This window comes from Monoraphidium neglectum (assembly GCF_000611645.1).
Source record: "Monoraphidium neglectum strain SAG 48.87 unplaced genomic scaffold scaffold01315, whole genome shotgun sequence".
In the NCBI taxonomy this organism is placed as follows: Eukaryota; Viridiplantae; Chlorophyta; class Chlorophyceae; order Sphaeropleales; family Selenastraceae; genus Monoraphidium; species Monoraphidium neglectum.
Window position 1 is genome coordinate 1 of NW_014012313.1, and position 15,162 is coordinate 15,162.

At 63.1% G+C, this 15,162-nt stretch overlaps 5 protein-coding genes across 5 annotated transcripts; 2 read left to right on the plus strand and 3 right to left on the minus strand.

The window, feature by feature from the left end:
• Positions 1-579: 579 nt before the first annotated feature.
• Positions 580-2,408, minus strand: MNEG_7442 (hypothetical protein; the record flags this gene model as incomplete). Its single annotated transcript, XM_014044081.1, has 6 exons — positions 580-985; positions 1,193-1,266; positions 1,481-1,534; positions 1,727-1,965; positions 2,099-2,147; positions 2,295-2,408. 6 exons carry the CDS (start codon positions 2,406-2,408, stop codon positions 580-582), a joined length of 936 nt encoding a protein of 311 aa, XP_013899535.1.
• Positions 2,409-3,417: 1,009 nt separating this feature from the next.
• Positions 3,418-5,351, minus strand: MNEG_7443 (hypothetical protein; the record flags this gene model as incomplete). The annotated part of the gene is made up of 5 exons (XM_014044082.1): positions 3,418-3,658; positions 3,830-3,988; positions 4,221-4,398; positions 4,678-4,850; positions 5,344-5,351. The coding sequence occupies 5 exons, from the start codon at positions 5,349-5,351 to the stop codon at positions 3,418-3,420; spliced, it is 759 nt and encodes a 252-aa protein (XP_013899536.1).
• A 1,719-nt stretch (positions 5,352-7,070) lies between these two features.
• MNEG_7444 (hypothetical protein) lies at positions 7,071-10,512 on the plus strand (the record flags this gene model as incomplete). The annotated part of the gene is made up of 8 exons (XM_014044083.1): positions 7,071-7,130; positions 7,268-7,313; positions 7,844-7,869; positions 8,226-8,350; positions 8,726-8,888; positions 9,226-9,579; positions 9,768-9,821; positions 10,042-10,512. The coding sequence occupies 8 exons, from the start codon at positions 7,071-7,073 to the stop codon at positions 10,510-10,512; spliced, it is 1,299 nt and encodes a 432-aa protein (XP_013899537.1).
• Positions 10,513-11,953: 1,441 nt separating this feature from the next.
• On the plus strand, positions 11,954-13,022 carry MNEG_7445 (Plastocyanin; the record flags this gene model as incomplete). Its single annotated transcript, XM_014044084.1, has 4 exons — positions 11,954-12,100; positions 12,193-12,237; positions 12,528-12,761; positions 13,008-13,022. 4 exons carry the CDS (start codon positions 11,954-11,956, stop codon positions 13,020-13,022), a joined length of 441 nt encoding a protein of 146 aa, XP_013899538.1.
• Positions 13,023-13,855: 833 nt separating this feature from the next.
• MNEG_7446 (hypothetical protein) lies at positions 13,856-14,999 on the minus strand (the record flags this gene model as incomplete). The annotated part of the gene is made up of 4 exons (XM_014044085.1): positions 13,856-13,969; positions 14,225-14,350; positions 14,598-14,652; positions 14,911-14,999. The coding sequence occupies 4 exons, from the start codon at positions 14,997-14,999 to the stop codon at positions 13,856-13,858; spliced, it is 384 nt and encodes a 127-aa protein (XP_013899539.1).
• Positions 15,000-15,162: the final 163 nt, after the last annotated feature.

The following is a 15,162-nucleotide window of genomic DNA, read 5'->3' on the forward strand; positions in this document are numbered from 1 at the left end:
CAGCGTGGCCATTAGCGCTGCGCGGCCCTACACTCAGCAGGGGGTGCGACCTGACCGCCGACTTGCTTGAGATGCAGGAAAGCATGTCACCATGCCTACACACCAATGCGTGGCCCGCATATCAACCCGGCGACCACACTGTTCTCGTATCAGGTGACTCACACTCTCACCGGGCAGCCACTCGGTTGCTGGCTCCACCCCAATGGCCGACACGACAAGATCGGCACCCAGCACGTGAGCGCCTGCGGGCCCCGCCAGCGCCAGCCACACGGGCCACGCCTCCTGCTCGTCTGCGTTGCCAGCCGAGCTGCTGGTGCTGCTGGTGCATACGCTGCCGTCCACACGGGGGCCGCTGCTGCAGGAAGAGCCGGCAGCTTGTGCCCTGAAGGCCGCCACAGCCTCTGCCCTGGTGCTGGAGACTCCCAAGACCTGCTTGGGGTAGCGTTGTGGGTTACAAGACTGGGGTTGTGCTTGCCCTCTGACAGGTGCTTCTTTTCGTTGTGCGGCAGCAAGGGAGGGACGTGCACCCGGCTGTGCGCCTCTATCTGCTGATACGTTGCTTGAACATGCCAGCAGCGCTCAGTCCGACGACTGCCTGCTCACCTGTGCGCTTCTCTCCAGCTTCACATTGGCAGGCGGCCCCTTGGGCAGTGCCTCTGTCCATTTAGGGCCGAGCGCGGCCCCCAACTCCTGCCGTCCTTGCGCCTTCTGCTGCCGCTGGTCGGGTGCGCCGTGCTGCTGCCAAACCTCCTCCTGCTGCTGCTGCTGCTGCTGCTGCTGACGCGTCATGCTTTTCTGTGACTTGTCCCGATCCTGCGTCTGCACGCCCCCATCAGCCTGCTCTTGCTCCTGCTGCGCCTTCTCCTGCTCTTGCCGCCACTGCATCTCCCCCAGCAGGAACTCGGCCGCGTCGACGTCAAAGAACGCGTCCGCGATGTGGCTGTGCCGTATCACCCAGATGACCTCGACGCCGCGAACCGAGCCGCTGCCACGGTGGTCGCGTGCATAGGCGCGGTACAGCAGCGGCCATAATCAGTGACGGCAGCACACCCTCTGCCCCCTTGTGCACAAAGGGGCGCCGCGTGGCGCCACTGCTCAAGCGCCCGCGCTGCAGTCGCTGCCCACGTGCCCCAAGTGCAGCCTCCAGCAGCGCTCTGCCCCCACCCGCCCAGCCAGGCCCCTGCCCACGCACACAAGCTCCAGGGCGATGCCGCCGTTGCCCACCACCACCACGCGCCGCGAGCCCGCCAGCCGGTGCGCGAAGTCCTGCGGGGCGGCAAGCAGCGGTGTTAGCGGACACCGTTTGTTGTGACACTCCTACCAACCCGCCAGAGCAGAAGCGCGCCAAGAGCAGAAGCTTGCGGTTGTGCACACGCTAGGTGTGAAGGCTTTTGAGCCTGGAAACAGCAGGCTGGCAGCAACGCTTGCTTGGTTGTGCCGTGTGTGGTGGTGTGCACGCACAGCATTGACCCAGCCTCACCTGCATTGACTCGGTGTCGCGCAGCGTGACCACCCGGTCGTGGTGCGCCAGCACCTGGGCGACGCGTCGCGCGTGTATAAGCGTTCTCATGGCAGCCGTGCATGTGCGCCAGGGCCGCCAAGGCACAGGCGGGACGCGCTGACACGCAGTGGCGTCGGTGGAAACAATGCAACCCGGGGGCATGCGGTGCGTATGGGCGCTGTTGACGATGCAGCGAATCCAGCGCATGCCACATTTCTCACTCACCTTTGGCCGTGCGCCGGCGCAGATGCAGAGGGTATCGTAGGGCAGGAGCTCCTCGGCCTCCTCTGTTCCAGACTGCTGCTGCTGCTGTTGCCGCTGCTGCTGTTGCTGCTGCTGGGTGGTGGGGCCTTGGTGCGTTACAGCCAGGCTGACTGTCCTGGCTGCCAAATCAAGGCCGACCACGCGGCCGCGGACGATGCGCAGGTTGCGGCGCACCATAGACTCCGCACGCCTTTCCACCACTGCACAGGCCACAAGGGGTTGGCGGCGCGGAAGGTTTGGTTTCGAAGCTGCAAAGGCAGAGCCTTCACTTGCATTGCTGAAAGCTCACCAATACAGCTCACAAACCAACCTTCCTTGATCACCTTTGCTCACCTTTGAACTCCTCCACGTACTTGGAAAGCCGCACCACTCCAGAGACGCCCTGCAACAGGGCGAGCAGGCAGCAGCGCCCTGGCAGTGCTGATGTCACGCAGGACCCGTGCGGGCAGGCATGAAACAACGGCCAGCCGCCACCCCACGGCAACGCTTCTGCCAGAGTATGCGGGGTCCTGGCCGGTCTGGCACTGACCTTTAGGGCCGGGGAGGCGGTCACCAATGTCACAACATCTTGCGGCACCAGGCGGCAGAGCTCCTCCACACAGCAGACGCCGCCGATGCCGCCACCAATCACAACATGCCTCATAAACGTACTATTGCGGTGCTGTGGGCCTATCAAAGCGCAGAGCACCGTCCCGTGATCTACGTCACGCGCAAAAGCTGCGCCTCTGAGTGGCTGATAGTATCAGCAACAACTATTGGCATTTGATCAGGCTGCTGCTACGGCTTGAAGTATTTTCCCGCTGTCGTGAACTCGTGATCAGGCGTCACCTCTCACCTGCAGACCAGCGCCTCAGCCCTCGCAACTGCTCTGGCCAGGATGTCACCTGTGGCAACAGATGAAATCAGCCACGCCTCCCATATTGGCGCAAGCCCCTTCAATAGCTGCATGTCAGTTGCGACGGTCACGCACCGATGGCACACCTGCGCTAGGTCCGCCGCCACGCGCACACTGCCAGTTACGGTCAGTCGCCAGCGGTTCCCCGGGTCTCATGGCTTCCCGCACTTCGTGGGCAGGTCACTGTGGCCTTGTGCAATCCTGCGCGTCGTAGCGCATAGGAATCATGGCTACCCCGTCCTTCGCTCAGGGATGCTGTCGTGGCCGATAGGCGTTGCATGAGCAGCTGCTTGGTTGCAATGAAAATCGCCCCCAAACAAGCGGCCCAATAGCATAATTGCCACATGCGCGCCGCGGGTTGAAACAGGTGATGGCAACGCCGTGAACCGCACCCAACATCACAGGAAGCGGGGGAGGGGTTGGCGCGGGGGAGGGGCGGCGACAAACACGCTGGTAGCAGCAGCGGCAGTAGGGGGGAGAGGGGTGGGCTGCCTCGCAGGGTTTGGCCGACGGCTTACCGAGCACATCTGTTGCTGGCTATCACATTCCAGCGCCCTGCTGGCGTACCACACAGCTGCAGAGACATGCTGCGAGACTCAGTCACTGAAGCCATGGCTTCACACATGACTGACTCAACGTTCACGTGCTGCATAATGTGACCGCTCTTCTGACACATCTGAGAGCAACTACATTTGTGCCTTACTTGCGATCACCGCCACAGGCACGTCACGCAGCAAAACAGCCGAACCGCAGATCATCAGTACGGCTGCCGCCGCCGTCGCGCCGGCGGCTTGCGCGTCAGCCTGAATGTCGCCGCGGCGGCCGCCAGCTGTGGCCCGTCGCGCTCCCAGCGCGCCTGCGGGCACTGCGCGTTGAGTGACAGCAGTACGTCGTCCCGCGCCGCGAGGACGGACACGTTGTGTCGCAAGAAAGGGTTTGGGGGGTCCTTCTCGATTGTGAACTCAAACTGGTAGTAAAGGACGCCTGCCTCGTCGCGTCTGCAGGAATGAGTCAGGGGCAGGGCGGGGTTGGGGGTGGCGCGCAAGGCCGGGGCAGCCAGCAAAGAGGCCGGTAGAAGTTTTGCCACGCTGGCGTGCATGAGTGCGGCCGCCTGATTCGTGCCACGCAGTAGAGATAGCCACGATGTAGCGGCCGCGAGTGCAGCCCACCTTTGTGACGACGAGAGGAGGGTTCCCGTGAAGCCCGAGCCGGGGGGTGCGGCCGTGGTGTTGAGGAACCTCAGGGCCGCCTCGTCCGGGGTGCCAAGGCTCTCCAGCGTGAAGCCGGGCGCGATGGGGCCCGCGATGACAGACACGTTCTCCTCGCCCCTGGGGCGCAGGGGGCAGCGGGCGGGTTGGGGCCGTGAGGGGGCGGGGTGGAGGTCCTGGGGTTGGGCCAGGACACGGGTGAGACGGCAGGGTGCGACTGCCCCGCCGCCACCTCCTCGCCTGTCCCCTCCATCCACGTACTGTCCACGCGCTCTGTTTGGCATCGTGCACAACTGCATAGGCTTCTTCAAACAGGCATCTCGCAGGAACGCCGCCCCTCCCCCTGGCTCACGTGCTGCCAGCCGGGCCGAACGCCACCACAGGGTCGAGCGCGCCCCGCCGCCGCGCCGCCGCCGCCGCCTCGTCCCCGCGCAGCGCCGGCAGGTCCAGGGCGCGCTCGCGCTCAGCACGCTGCGCCGCGCGCTGCACCAGCGTCTGGTCACCCAGCCAGTTGGCGGGGTACTGGAACTCTGGGGGCCAGGTGGATCGGTCGTGAGTGGGTGCATGGTGTGTGGGTGTGACCAGTGGGGGTGCGAGGTGCGACAAGTGGGGGTGCGAGGAGCATCAGCGTGTTCAGCAGAATGTTCTCGAAAACAGGATCGGGGTGCACACACTTGCTGGCAGCAGCATGCCCCACCCTCGCCTGGAATCGACACCGACGCGGCCGCAGAGCGGCTGCACCAGGGAGAGGCCCACGCAAAGCCCCGCGCAGCACGAGGCGGTGGCAAGGGAGCGCCCCAGGGGCCCACCGAATCCATTCTGCGCGTCAACGCAGCGCTTCAGGCCTCGCACTGGGACGAGCACGTCCAGCTTCAGGCGCCCCGCCAGCACGCCGCCGTCGAGGCTGAGCAGGAAGCTGGTGACGCCCCCGAGGTTGCCGCCCAGCGCCACCGCCGCCGCCGTCGCGCCCCCCACCACTGCCCTGTCAGGGCGGCGCGCGCGCGTCCGCGGCGGGACGAGAGTTTGGGAAAAAGCCGCCGTCGCGGCGTGCGCTGGCAGTGCGGAGTGAACAGGCGAGAGGTGACACGAGGGACTCTCGTAGCAACGGCATGACGACCGCACAAGGGACGGACAACGGGGTGACCGAGGCAGGCGGGGCAACGCACTCGAGGCCACTATCCCTGGATTACCTGCGTGTGCTCGGCAGGCGTCCGCCAGCCACAATGGTTTGTGCGGGGTCCGAGAGCCGCAGCTGCGGCTCTGGATTGGGCGCTGCTGGCGCTGTTGGGTTGCGGAACACCATGCAGCAATGCGTACTGTTATGGCTGCCGGCTGAACAAAACCGCCATGAAGCCTGTAGATAGATAGGATGCAAACTCTCTATCCTAACAACCCTGTTGTAAGACGCGCAAAAGCCGGCGTGACGCTCGAGTGGCAGAGCAGCACGCTGCAGTGCCGTGGCGGCGGAGGCGCACCTGGCCATTGCTGATCACCCTCAGGCAGCGCCTGCAGCCGGCATTGCCGAACACGTCCCCTTACAGCAGTTTGATTGCCGCATTGGCATAGCTGTCTCCGCTGCAGCATCTATGCGAAAGTCTGTCGGGGTCCGAGAGGGTGGATGTGCGCTACGCGATCCTGGCTTTCTAACCCTGCTGAAACATCGATTCTCATTACGAATACATAACACGCACGGGCAGGGGCCCATTGGCCCGGCTAGCTTGGAGGCGGCGCCACTCGGCAGGGGTGCACTGCCAGCTCACCGATGGCAGTCTCAAGTCCTGCACTACTGTAGGCTCCAAGTCGTGATTTAGATAGCTGTGTGGAAAGGTTGGATACTACTGTCAGCGTAGATGAACAACGACTTCGCAACCTGGTGGCTGGCTGGTTCTATTTCAAACACGTTGCTGCATGGGCGGCTCGCATTGGTATGTGGTGGAGTGCGCGCGTGGGGGCGCACTCCCGGCGTGTACGAAATCATCGTGGATAAGTACAGTGTGTGGACGCACGGCTCGGAATGTGGGGCTTGGATGAGTGAAGGGCACGTCTAAGATGCTGAGGTTGTGGTCGGGTGAAAAGCGCACTGGCACAACCAGCTGGTCGCTGACAAACAAAGTGTGGTGATATCTGTGAGCACAACCATCTAGCAACCGAAGTACGGCCCTGTCAATGTGTGGTGTTGCGGAGTGGCTATCCTGATGCCTTGCCGACACTGTAGACAATAGAGAGACACGTGCAAGGATGTGCAAACCAGAGGCAGCGCAAGCTGAGCTGAGGTGTCATACCGAACACCAAGAGCAGTCACAGCTGGCTACGACAGTAACAGGCAGTTATTGGGTGAAAGCACACCCTGGTGTTGAGGAAGGGCTTCTGTCACGCAAGATTGAACACAAGCAGGGGAGAGAGCGCACTGCCATGGTCCTCACAAGCCCCTGAGCCACTGTTGCAGTAGCAGCGTCATAATACGCCAACCCACACCAGCCGTGACAGAGCTGGCCTTTTCGCGATTGCGTAAGCCCTCCATGACTGCGCCCGGGAGCATGTTCAGCCGCAGGCTTTAATCAATGTTCACCTGAAGCGGCCATATGTTGACCCAAGCTTTTTGGCCTCCTGCGTGCCTTGCTTGGCCAAAGCGGGACATTTGTCAGGGCATCATACTCAGATGACTTCTCAAGCAAAGAAGACGCTGGCACGTGCCTTTCAATAGATGCAGTCTAGCAGTCTCGGAGCTCTGAATTTAGGTCTGAGCACATAGAGGTGTCAGGCCCCTGACTGGTGCCGGCACCACGATCCCTGCTGGTGGCCGCATTTCGTGACCAAACTGACTCGCAGTCGCCATGCGCGCGACTGTGTCCGCCAGCCGCGGACACCTGTCGTGTGGATGATAAATTTACGCTGTATGGTCATTGTCCATGTGGTCCACGGCTTGTAGGAACGGTTTGTGCCGGTTTCCGAGCATCCGTGTAGGTCAGGTGTGCCAGGGGTATCGGGATGGGCTCTCGGTGAAATATGAAACGGTTTTATTTGATTATGCATACGCGACTGCGCCCGGCTCAGACAGGGTTGTGTCACTCGACCCAACAGGTCGGCAACTGGCACTGCAAACAGAGAGGCACATCTGGGGAACTTGCCCGCTTGCATCGTTCATTCAATTCATTCCGTTTTCCTCTTTGAGGCATTGTGCCAGCTCGCCACTCCCGCTACCATGGTGAGCGTGTTTCGGATCAACCTTCCAGCCAATCCCGCGGCCCAGGGCGCCCTGCGGGTGTCAGTCCCCACACGCGATCTTCACTTTGCCCAGCAATTCCCGCGGATGGCGTGCAGCCTTGCTGGCACGCCCCAAACGTGGCCGGCAGGAGCCAAGAGGCGTCACCCGTTGCCACCTTCTCGCCCCCTGCGCAGATGCTCCGCGTCGTGGCATTTGCGGCGCTCCTGGCCCTGGTGTCTGGTGAGAATGCAGCCGAGCCCCTGCTTGTGACAGCTGCGAATTGCGACTCCAGCCAGCCGGCGGTCAGCCCCGCCTACACCGCAGAGCAGCCCGCCTCAACTGTCCTGACGCGTGCCTGCCAGCGCAATGCGGCCCTTCAGCTGTTCGGCCCCTCCTCCTCCGGGTTCTTCCATTGTAAAACCCATTATCCTCCTTGCACACACTGCTTTCAGCCAACTGCAACACGTTTAAGGGTCAGAGTGCCCTGGCTGGCAGCCAGTGCGGCACAGCTGTCGACCAGACCGGTGACTGGGCAACTTGTTAGACCAGGCACCGCACAATCAGCCGCGCCTGTGCCCGCACGCACCTGCCTGTCCTTGCCGCCCTGCCATGGTGCCACGAGAATGGCCGGTTGCCTTGCGGACTGCTCTGCCGCCGTGCTCTGCCTACCTGCACCTCCGCCCACTTGCCCAAGCCGGCGCAGCCAGCCGGCTGCTTTTCACGCATGCGCATCCGTGCTGCCTGCCGCAACCCCCTTCACACCCCAACAGCCAAGCGTGCGGGCTGGATCACGAAGGTCAATCTGTACTCGGATGGAAACTGCATCACCGGCATCAAGGCAAGGCACTGCGCCTCGCAAGGGCCCAGGGGACGCGCACAACCAGAATCAGGGCTATCGATGGCGTCCGCCACGCCTTGTCCAGTGCACACGCGCACGGCCAGCTTTGAGCAGCCCCACCTCCTGGGGAAAGGGTATGCGGCCGAACTCGGCTGTCAAGTACTTTCTGCAGCCCGGCGTGCGTGCCACAACAATGCTGCTTGCCCTTGCACTTCCTCGCACTCCTCACCCCTGGCCTCAGCCGGCCTCAGCCTGCATGCCCCCCCCCACACACACACACGTGTGAACACACCCCCTTGTTCCTGCTCCTCCAGCCCACCTACGGCTACAGCGCCTCTGGCGCGCAGCTGCTGGGCCGTGAGAGCGGGGCCGGCGTGGACATCAAGCCGAGCCCGCACAAGGGCGAGTTCATCACCAAGTTTGACGTGGCGACCAGCGGGTTAGTCTGCTGCTTGACTGGATTTTTGTGTGCGTGGTTGTCAAGGGAGTGAGGCATAAAGGTGTGTGGGAGATTGAAGGCAGCCTTGCATGCGGCCGCTTTGAGATGGAGGGCAGGCGAGGGCATATCTGTCCACCTCGCTTGCGAGCTTCGATGTGCAAGAGCCCCAGTGCTGCGCAAAGATGACAAATGGGGTTGCTCTTTAGAACTTCCTGTGCATGCCTGTCTTCCTGAGGAGGCTGTATGATCAAGCCTTGCAAGGCGCTTCCTCCACCTCACACGTACCTGATTTCAGGGTGATGGCGAAGCTCACAAACACCCGCGTGCCCTCACAATTACGTGTGTCTCAACGGGCCACCCCCCCTGCTGCCGCAGCTGCATCAAGTGCCTGACCCTCTACACCTCCACGGGCCGGTCCGTGTCGGCCGGTAGCTGCGGCTCCGCCACCAAGACCACCGTCAACGCGCCTGAGGGCTACCACGTCTTCGCCCTCAAGGGCTTCTACGGCCCGGGCTGCCCGGGCCCGGCGGTCTCCATGGTCTGGGGGAGCGAGACATGCCCGCCACCTACGTCGGTGAGCAACGGGCGGGCACTTGACAACTTAACACCGCAATTCAGAGGAAGAAGGCGCTGTACCAGGCGGATCAAGTCCGCGTAACAACTTGGGCTGGGCACCGCGCGCGGCTCAGCGGCGCCCCTGGAGGCCTCAAGAGGCGTGTCGCCCGCCCCCCACTCAGTCAGCGAGGGCCTCAATGCAGCTGTGCGCATGTGCCCCAAGGTCGGGGCACATGCCCCGACCTTTGACAACCCAACTCACCCAACTCACCCTCCATCGCCCCTTCGATCCGGATGCGCCGCAGCCCACCACTTCTCAGGCCGTGGTCGAGGCCACCCAGCCCGCCCAGGGTGGAACCGAGGTTGCTGTCGCCCAGCAGGCGCCGGAGCCCGTGCCGACCCCGACGCCTGTGCCCACCCCCGTGCCAGTGCCATCCCCTGAGCCTGTGCCATCCCCCGAGCCCGTGCCGTCCCCTGAGCCTGTGCCGTCGCCCGAGCCCGTGCCGTCGCCTGAGCCAGTGCCGTCGCCCGAGCCCGTGCCATCCCCTGAGCCAGTGCCGTCGCCCGAGCCCGTGCCGTCGCCTGAGCCAGTGCCGTCGCCCGAGCCAGTGCCGTCGCCGGAGGCGTCGCCCGTCCCCGGCCCGTCGCCTTCGCCCACCCCCGTGTGCAACCAGGTGAGCGAGGCACAGCCGCTGGCGCCTGGACTCTCACAGCAGCAGTGCACCCTCCCGAAGTCAAAATTCTCAATTAGCGTGGGTCCGCCGCATCCTCTCCTCAGATGACAGTTGTGGCAGCCAGTTGAGAGCCTGCCGCCGCACTGCACCGCGTCTTGCTCAACACTTGTCTTGTTGCCCCCTCACAGGTGGCCACATTCAACGGGTACTCTGGTCTGGCCTGCGATGTTGCCTCGGGCAAGGTGGGCGCCTGGCAGTGTTGAGGCGGCAGTGCAGACACGCCGCAGGCTTCCCGTCCGGTTTGTTTTTTTGCGTATTTATGCTCAACAATAAGTTGTGCTTGCACATCAAGCACACGCACAAACTGCGGCACCACTGGCACACTTCTCAGCAGGCACAAATAATTCCTATAAACTCAAACACCCATCCTCGTGCTCGCGCTCACAAAACCTGAACCCCCAGGTCGTCGGCAGCGGCCTCATCGCCAAGTTCTCGCCCTTCTTAGACCTCACCTGCATCGACCTGGGGCCGAGCACCTGCACCCAGACCACAGCCGCCCCCTCGTCAGCGGGCACCTCCGTGGATGTCACCGCTGCTGCCCCGACGGCAGCCGTTGCCGCCGCCCCCGCCGCCACCACCACCACCACCGTCGACGTCGGCGCCTCAACGGCGTCAGCCCCCACCACATCCGTCAAGACCCTGTCGCTGCCCACCATCTCCGTCCTGGGCAAGGGCAAGCTGTTTGGCAAGGGCGGCCGCAAGCTGCAGGGCTCAGACTTCTTCGGCAAGGGCACGTTGTCCAGCACCCCCACCGACACCTCCGGTTACGCCCAGTGCGGCTGGGCCGTGTGCAAGCCCGAGTACAAGACCCTGGAGCTGCCCACCATCCAGATCCCCACAATCACCATCTCCAAGTTTGGCAAGGGCAAGTGAGCGCCACGCGGCAGCCCCGACCGCGGTGGCCCCGGCCCCGGCGGCCCCAACCCCGGCGGCCCCAACCCATACTCTATCTCGCGCCTTGCAATGCTGGATAGTCCCTGCGGCCCTCACCAAGCGCGCGCACGGTTGGCACGTCCGCAGCGCGCTTTTGGGGCAGTAGAATGGTGGGGGCGCCTGAGTGCAGCCCGCCTGTGCCTCTTTTTCATTTAGGCTTCCCAGGGGCCAGGCTAGACCAAGAGCAAAAGAAGAGTGCAGCACACGAACCACGACCCGCACGTTTTACGCGACGCCAAACGCAGCAACTGTCGCCCGCCTGTGCGGCGCCGCCCGCCCTGCCTGCTGGTTGCTTTCAGTTCGTGTCCTTCGTCTCCGGGGTGACCGCTTACGGGACGGAATAGGTGGTGGCCCGCCCTGGGAGGCGGCACCTGCAGCGTGCTGAATTTTGACGGGCGGTCTGCCTTGCTGTCGCGCTGGTTTGAGGGCAAAGGGGAATTCGATTGTCACGGGACTCTGGTGCGCGCCGGTTGGTGCAGCAATGGGGGGATCCGCCAACGTGCAGATGTGAAAATGTGCGCCCTGTCCGCATTTGTTAGTCGCCACGCCTGCCATCCTCTTCGTGCGGCGCCAGTCTTTTGTCTAGCTGTGCAGCATCTTCGTCCGGTGCCAGAGCCAACGCGCACGTGGCGCCATCCCTGCCACCCAATGCAGCTGGCGCTGGCAGGCCAAGCGTTGTTGTAAAACGGCGCCACCGGTACAGTAGCACAGCCAGATCAGTTGTGCCTGGTACACTGTCAGTAGCCATAGATAATGCAGCAGGCAGAGGTGAGTCTACTCAGCTGTGCAGCTGACAGGAGGGTTGGACAGAAAACTCAGCGAGCAGCCCACTGCTAATCAGCCAAGCTGCCTCATGGCACCCATGCGGGAGTGCCCGGGGTGCATGTATCTCTCGCAGCAGGCCCACAAAAACTTGAAATCATAGTCATCAATGTCCTTGAGCAATGCAGGTGTGCGTCTGAGCCCCCCGTACTCTGCTGCCGCCCACCGTCCCATTGTACAGAAAGTACTTCCCCCCGAGCGACGTTGGACCCTGGCGAGTGAGCTGGTGTCGAGCTGTGAAGCACAAACTATTCCGATGTATCCAACTGCACTCAATTGATACGCACATTCACACGCATGGTCTCGCGTCTTTGTAGCTGAGGTCAGGTCATGTACCGATCTACGGCCAAGCAAAGCCTGGCCTTGGCCAGAGCCGATCAGGCAATGTGACGATTCTATGTGAACGGCCCCTTTGCGGGAAGGCCGTCTGAGATCGAAAAGGCCGTCAGACTCCCCATGCAGTGGTCGAGTCCATAAATGCGGGCCATTGCCGCCAGCGCCTTCATCCCGGAGCTACATTTCGTTCACATCCAGCCCGTCGAACACCCCAGCATCAACCATGGCCCTCCGCGCGACCATGAGCAAGACCGCGGCCCGCACCGCCGTGAAGCCCGCCCAGGGCCTCCGGATGGCCGTGCAGCGTGTGGCCACCACGGCGGGCGTGTCGGTCGCCTCCCTGGCGCTGGCCATGGCCGCCTCGGCCGACGTGAGTTGGATCTCTGATCGCCATGCTCGGGTGCCGTGGCCTCCCTGCGCAGCCATTCACCCTGCCTCCCCCGCCATTGGACACATTCATAGGCCACCGTCAAGCTGGGCGCTGACAACGGCGCGCTCGTGTTCGAGGTGAGCGGACCAACCCTTCGCAAAGGTCTGCGATCGCGACTGCCGTGGTCGCGAGGGGCCCAGCCCTCGCCCCGAACGGCCCCGCTGAGCATGCATTACAACGTTGCTACGCCAACAGTGGCGGGCATGGATATGTCAGTGAGCCCTGAAGCGCAGTGGCCCCCCACCGGAGAGTGGGGGGACGAGCTGTCGCCTCCACATGCATTCGCTGGGGCAGACGCGCTCCCCATATCCTTGGCAGTTGTTACAACCGTCTTGCACAACCCCCACTGCTCCATGTTGCGTTGCAGCCTTCCACCGTGACCGTCAGCTCCGGCGAGACCATCACCTGGGTGAACAACGCCGGCTTCCCCCACAACATTGTGTTCGACGAGGACGAGGTGCCCGCCGGCGTGGACGCCGACGCCATCTCGCGCGACGACTACCTCAACGCCCCCGGGGAGACCTACAGCCTGAAGCTCTCTGCCTCCGGCACCTACAAGTACTACTGCGAGCCCCACCAGGGTGCTGGCATGGTCGGCACTGTGAGTACCGGGGGTTGCCGCTGCGCTCCCCTTCGCCAGCCATCTTTCTGGGTGGTTCACTACGGCAGACATCCTCATTGCCAGCAGAGAAGCTTGACTTGCTGAAATGTCGCGCTTGACGCTCTATTGGGCTTTGACGTCCGGGAGGGGTGCATGGAGATCCCAATTCTTCCTACCCCAGCCACTGGCAGCCGAGCAGTCAGCACCTCACATCCGGCCCAATTGGCCCTCCCCCATCAACTGCAGGTGGTTGTGAAGTAAATGGCTTGACGTGGCTCCCAGCTGCCCCCTCAGGACGCATCGTCATAGCTCAAAGCCAACGCTTGCGGCCTCATGCGGCATATGGATGCCTGCATGACGCATGTTGTGCATGACGCTTGCCCGCCCTCAGTGGTCAGCGGTTGCGTGTTGTAATCAGGCTGCATAAAACCTCAATTGCACCGTGTAAATCTTGACACTCTAGATTCAATCAGGCGGCTGGCAAAGCAGGTTGACCAATGGAGCAGGGGGTGATTGTGAGCAGCGTCAGACTGGCTTTCTCAACGCAGCATCCAGAGAAAATCAAACACAATTGCATCTTGTCGGGCTGAACTGGGTAGGAAGCACCTGCTGTTTGCATATCTCTAGTGCCACCCACACCAGTGCCCAACTCAGATTGCTTGATCGGTCAGATCTGGCTGCAGATTGAGATACTTGACATTAGGTGTACCAGGGAGGGCCATGGAGCAGGTCACATGGCAACAGCACCAAGGGGAGGGTGGTCCACATTACCCAGCTAGTTGGGTGCTGAAATTCAGTGCGAGTGGGCGGGGGGTTGGCCTGGCTGAGCCGCAGCAGGGGTGGACTATGTTGTCGGCACGCGGCGCGCGTCGTCGTGGGCGCTCGCAGCACTGGCCCAGGCGGCGTTGAGCTGCCCGCCCGCATCAGTAATGGCGTGACGTGTCCAATCAAGAGGGACGACAAAGTAGGAGCGCGATCAAAAACGAAGAGCAGGGCGAGCACGCGCGAAAAAGAGGGCAGCGCGTGCGCGGCCGCGCGCACATGCGCACAGCAGCAGCTGCGCATGCTAGTGCAGGCGTGCGTCACCCGCTACGTCAGCTGCTGCTGTCCGCGCCGCCGCCGCCGCCGCCTGGCTTTGAGTTGGCCATGAAGTGCATGCGCACGACGTGGAACACCTGGCCCCGCACTGCCATTGACAGGTTGGACCACTGGGGTGGGCGGGTGGGTGCGAGGGGTGGGGACAAGGTGGGGCACTGTCATGCGGGCGGCGAGCTGCTTGGCAAACAGAGCCAGGGGCGGGAGCATGAATTGTTAGAGGAGAAGCGCTACGGGCCCCCCTTGCATGGTGCAAGGCCATGCACCGCAAGGCCCCTGCCAAGAGCAGCAAGACAGGAGCATGCATGCTTCGCTCGCGCTGGCCATGGCGCGTGTTTGCGCACACACAGCGAGCCGCAGCAGCGCACCTTGAACTCGTCCCACGCTACGTCGCTCTGCAGCACCTCCACCTCTGCCGGCGGCATGGGCACCCCGAGCTTCTTCATGGTGGCCAGGGGCAGCGCGCACTTGCAGCGCGCCAGCTGGTACAGGTCCTGGGAGCAGGGGTGGCGTAGAGATTCAATGAGGGGTGAGGGTCACAAGCATGGTGGGCGTGCTGGCCTGCCCAGGGTCGTGGATTACAGCCAGTGCGGTGTTCCAAGCGGTGGTCACAACCGCACTGCCCGCGGCAGTCTCATACCAGCAGCACCAGCCTGCGGGCGACCGAGGGAGGCGCCAGCCGCCGGCAAGCGCCCCAGCGGGGCTCACGGGCAGCGGCCGCCCCCTGCCCCGCACCCGCACCTGCTGCCGCTCCTCCTGCTCCTGCGGCGGTTGGTACTTCAGCTCAAACCTCTCCCTGGGGGTTGACAAGCGTCCACGACAGAATGTTGGAAGTCTGAAGGTGGCACGGGTTGCTGGGAGCCGGCGGCAATCAACTCTGCACGGCGGCTGCGCAGCCTGCGAGGCCGTCGGAGCCGGCAGGCCACCCGAACCACCCGAAAGATGCAACACACAACCAACAAAACTGCACGCTGGCATTTCCACTCACCTCCCCTTTTCCCTGGGCCCCTCCCCCCTCATGACACAAGCATGTTGGCTCGCAGCCGGCGCGCACCTGCTTGTCTCGAGATACAGCGTCTGGCTGCGCAGCCGCGCGCTGGTCCACTGGCTGGAGCGCAGCCCCTGGTCCGCAATGCCGCTCATGCTGTACTTGAGCCACGGCTCGTTGCACAGGTTGTATAGCACAGTCACCTGGGGGGTTGGGGCGCGGGTTGGTGAATGCAGACAGAGGAGGGTATGTTCAGTGTGTGTGTGTGTGCGAGTGTGTGTGTGTGTGTGTGTGTGTGTGTGTGTGTGTGTGTGTGTG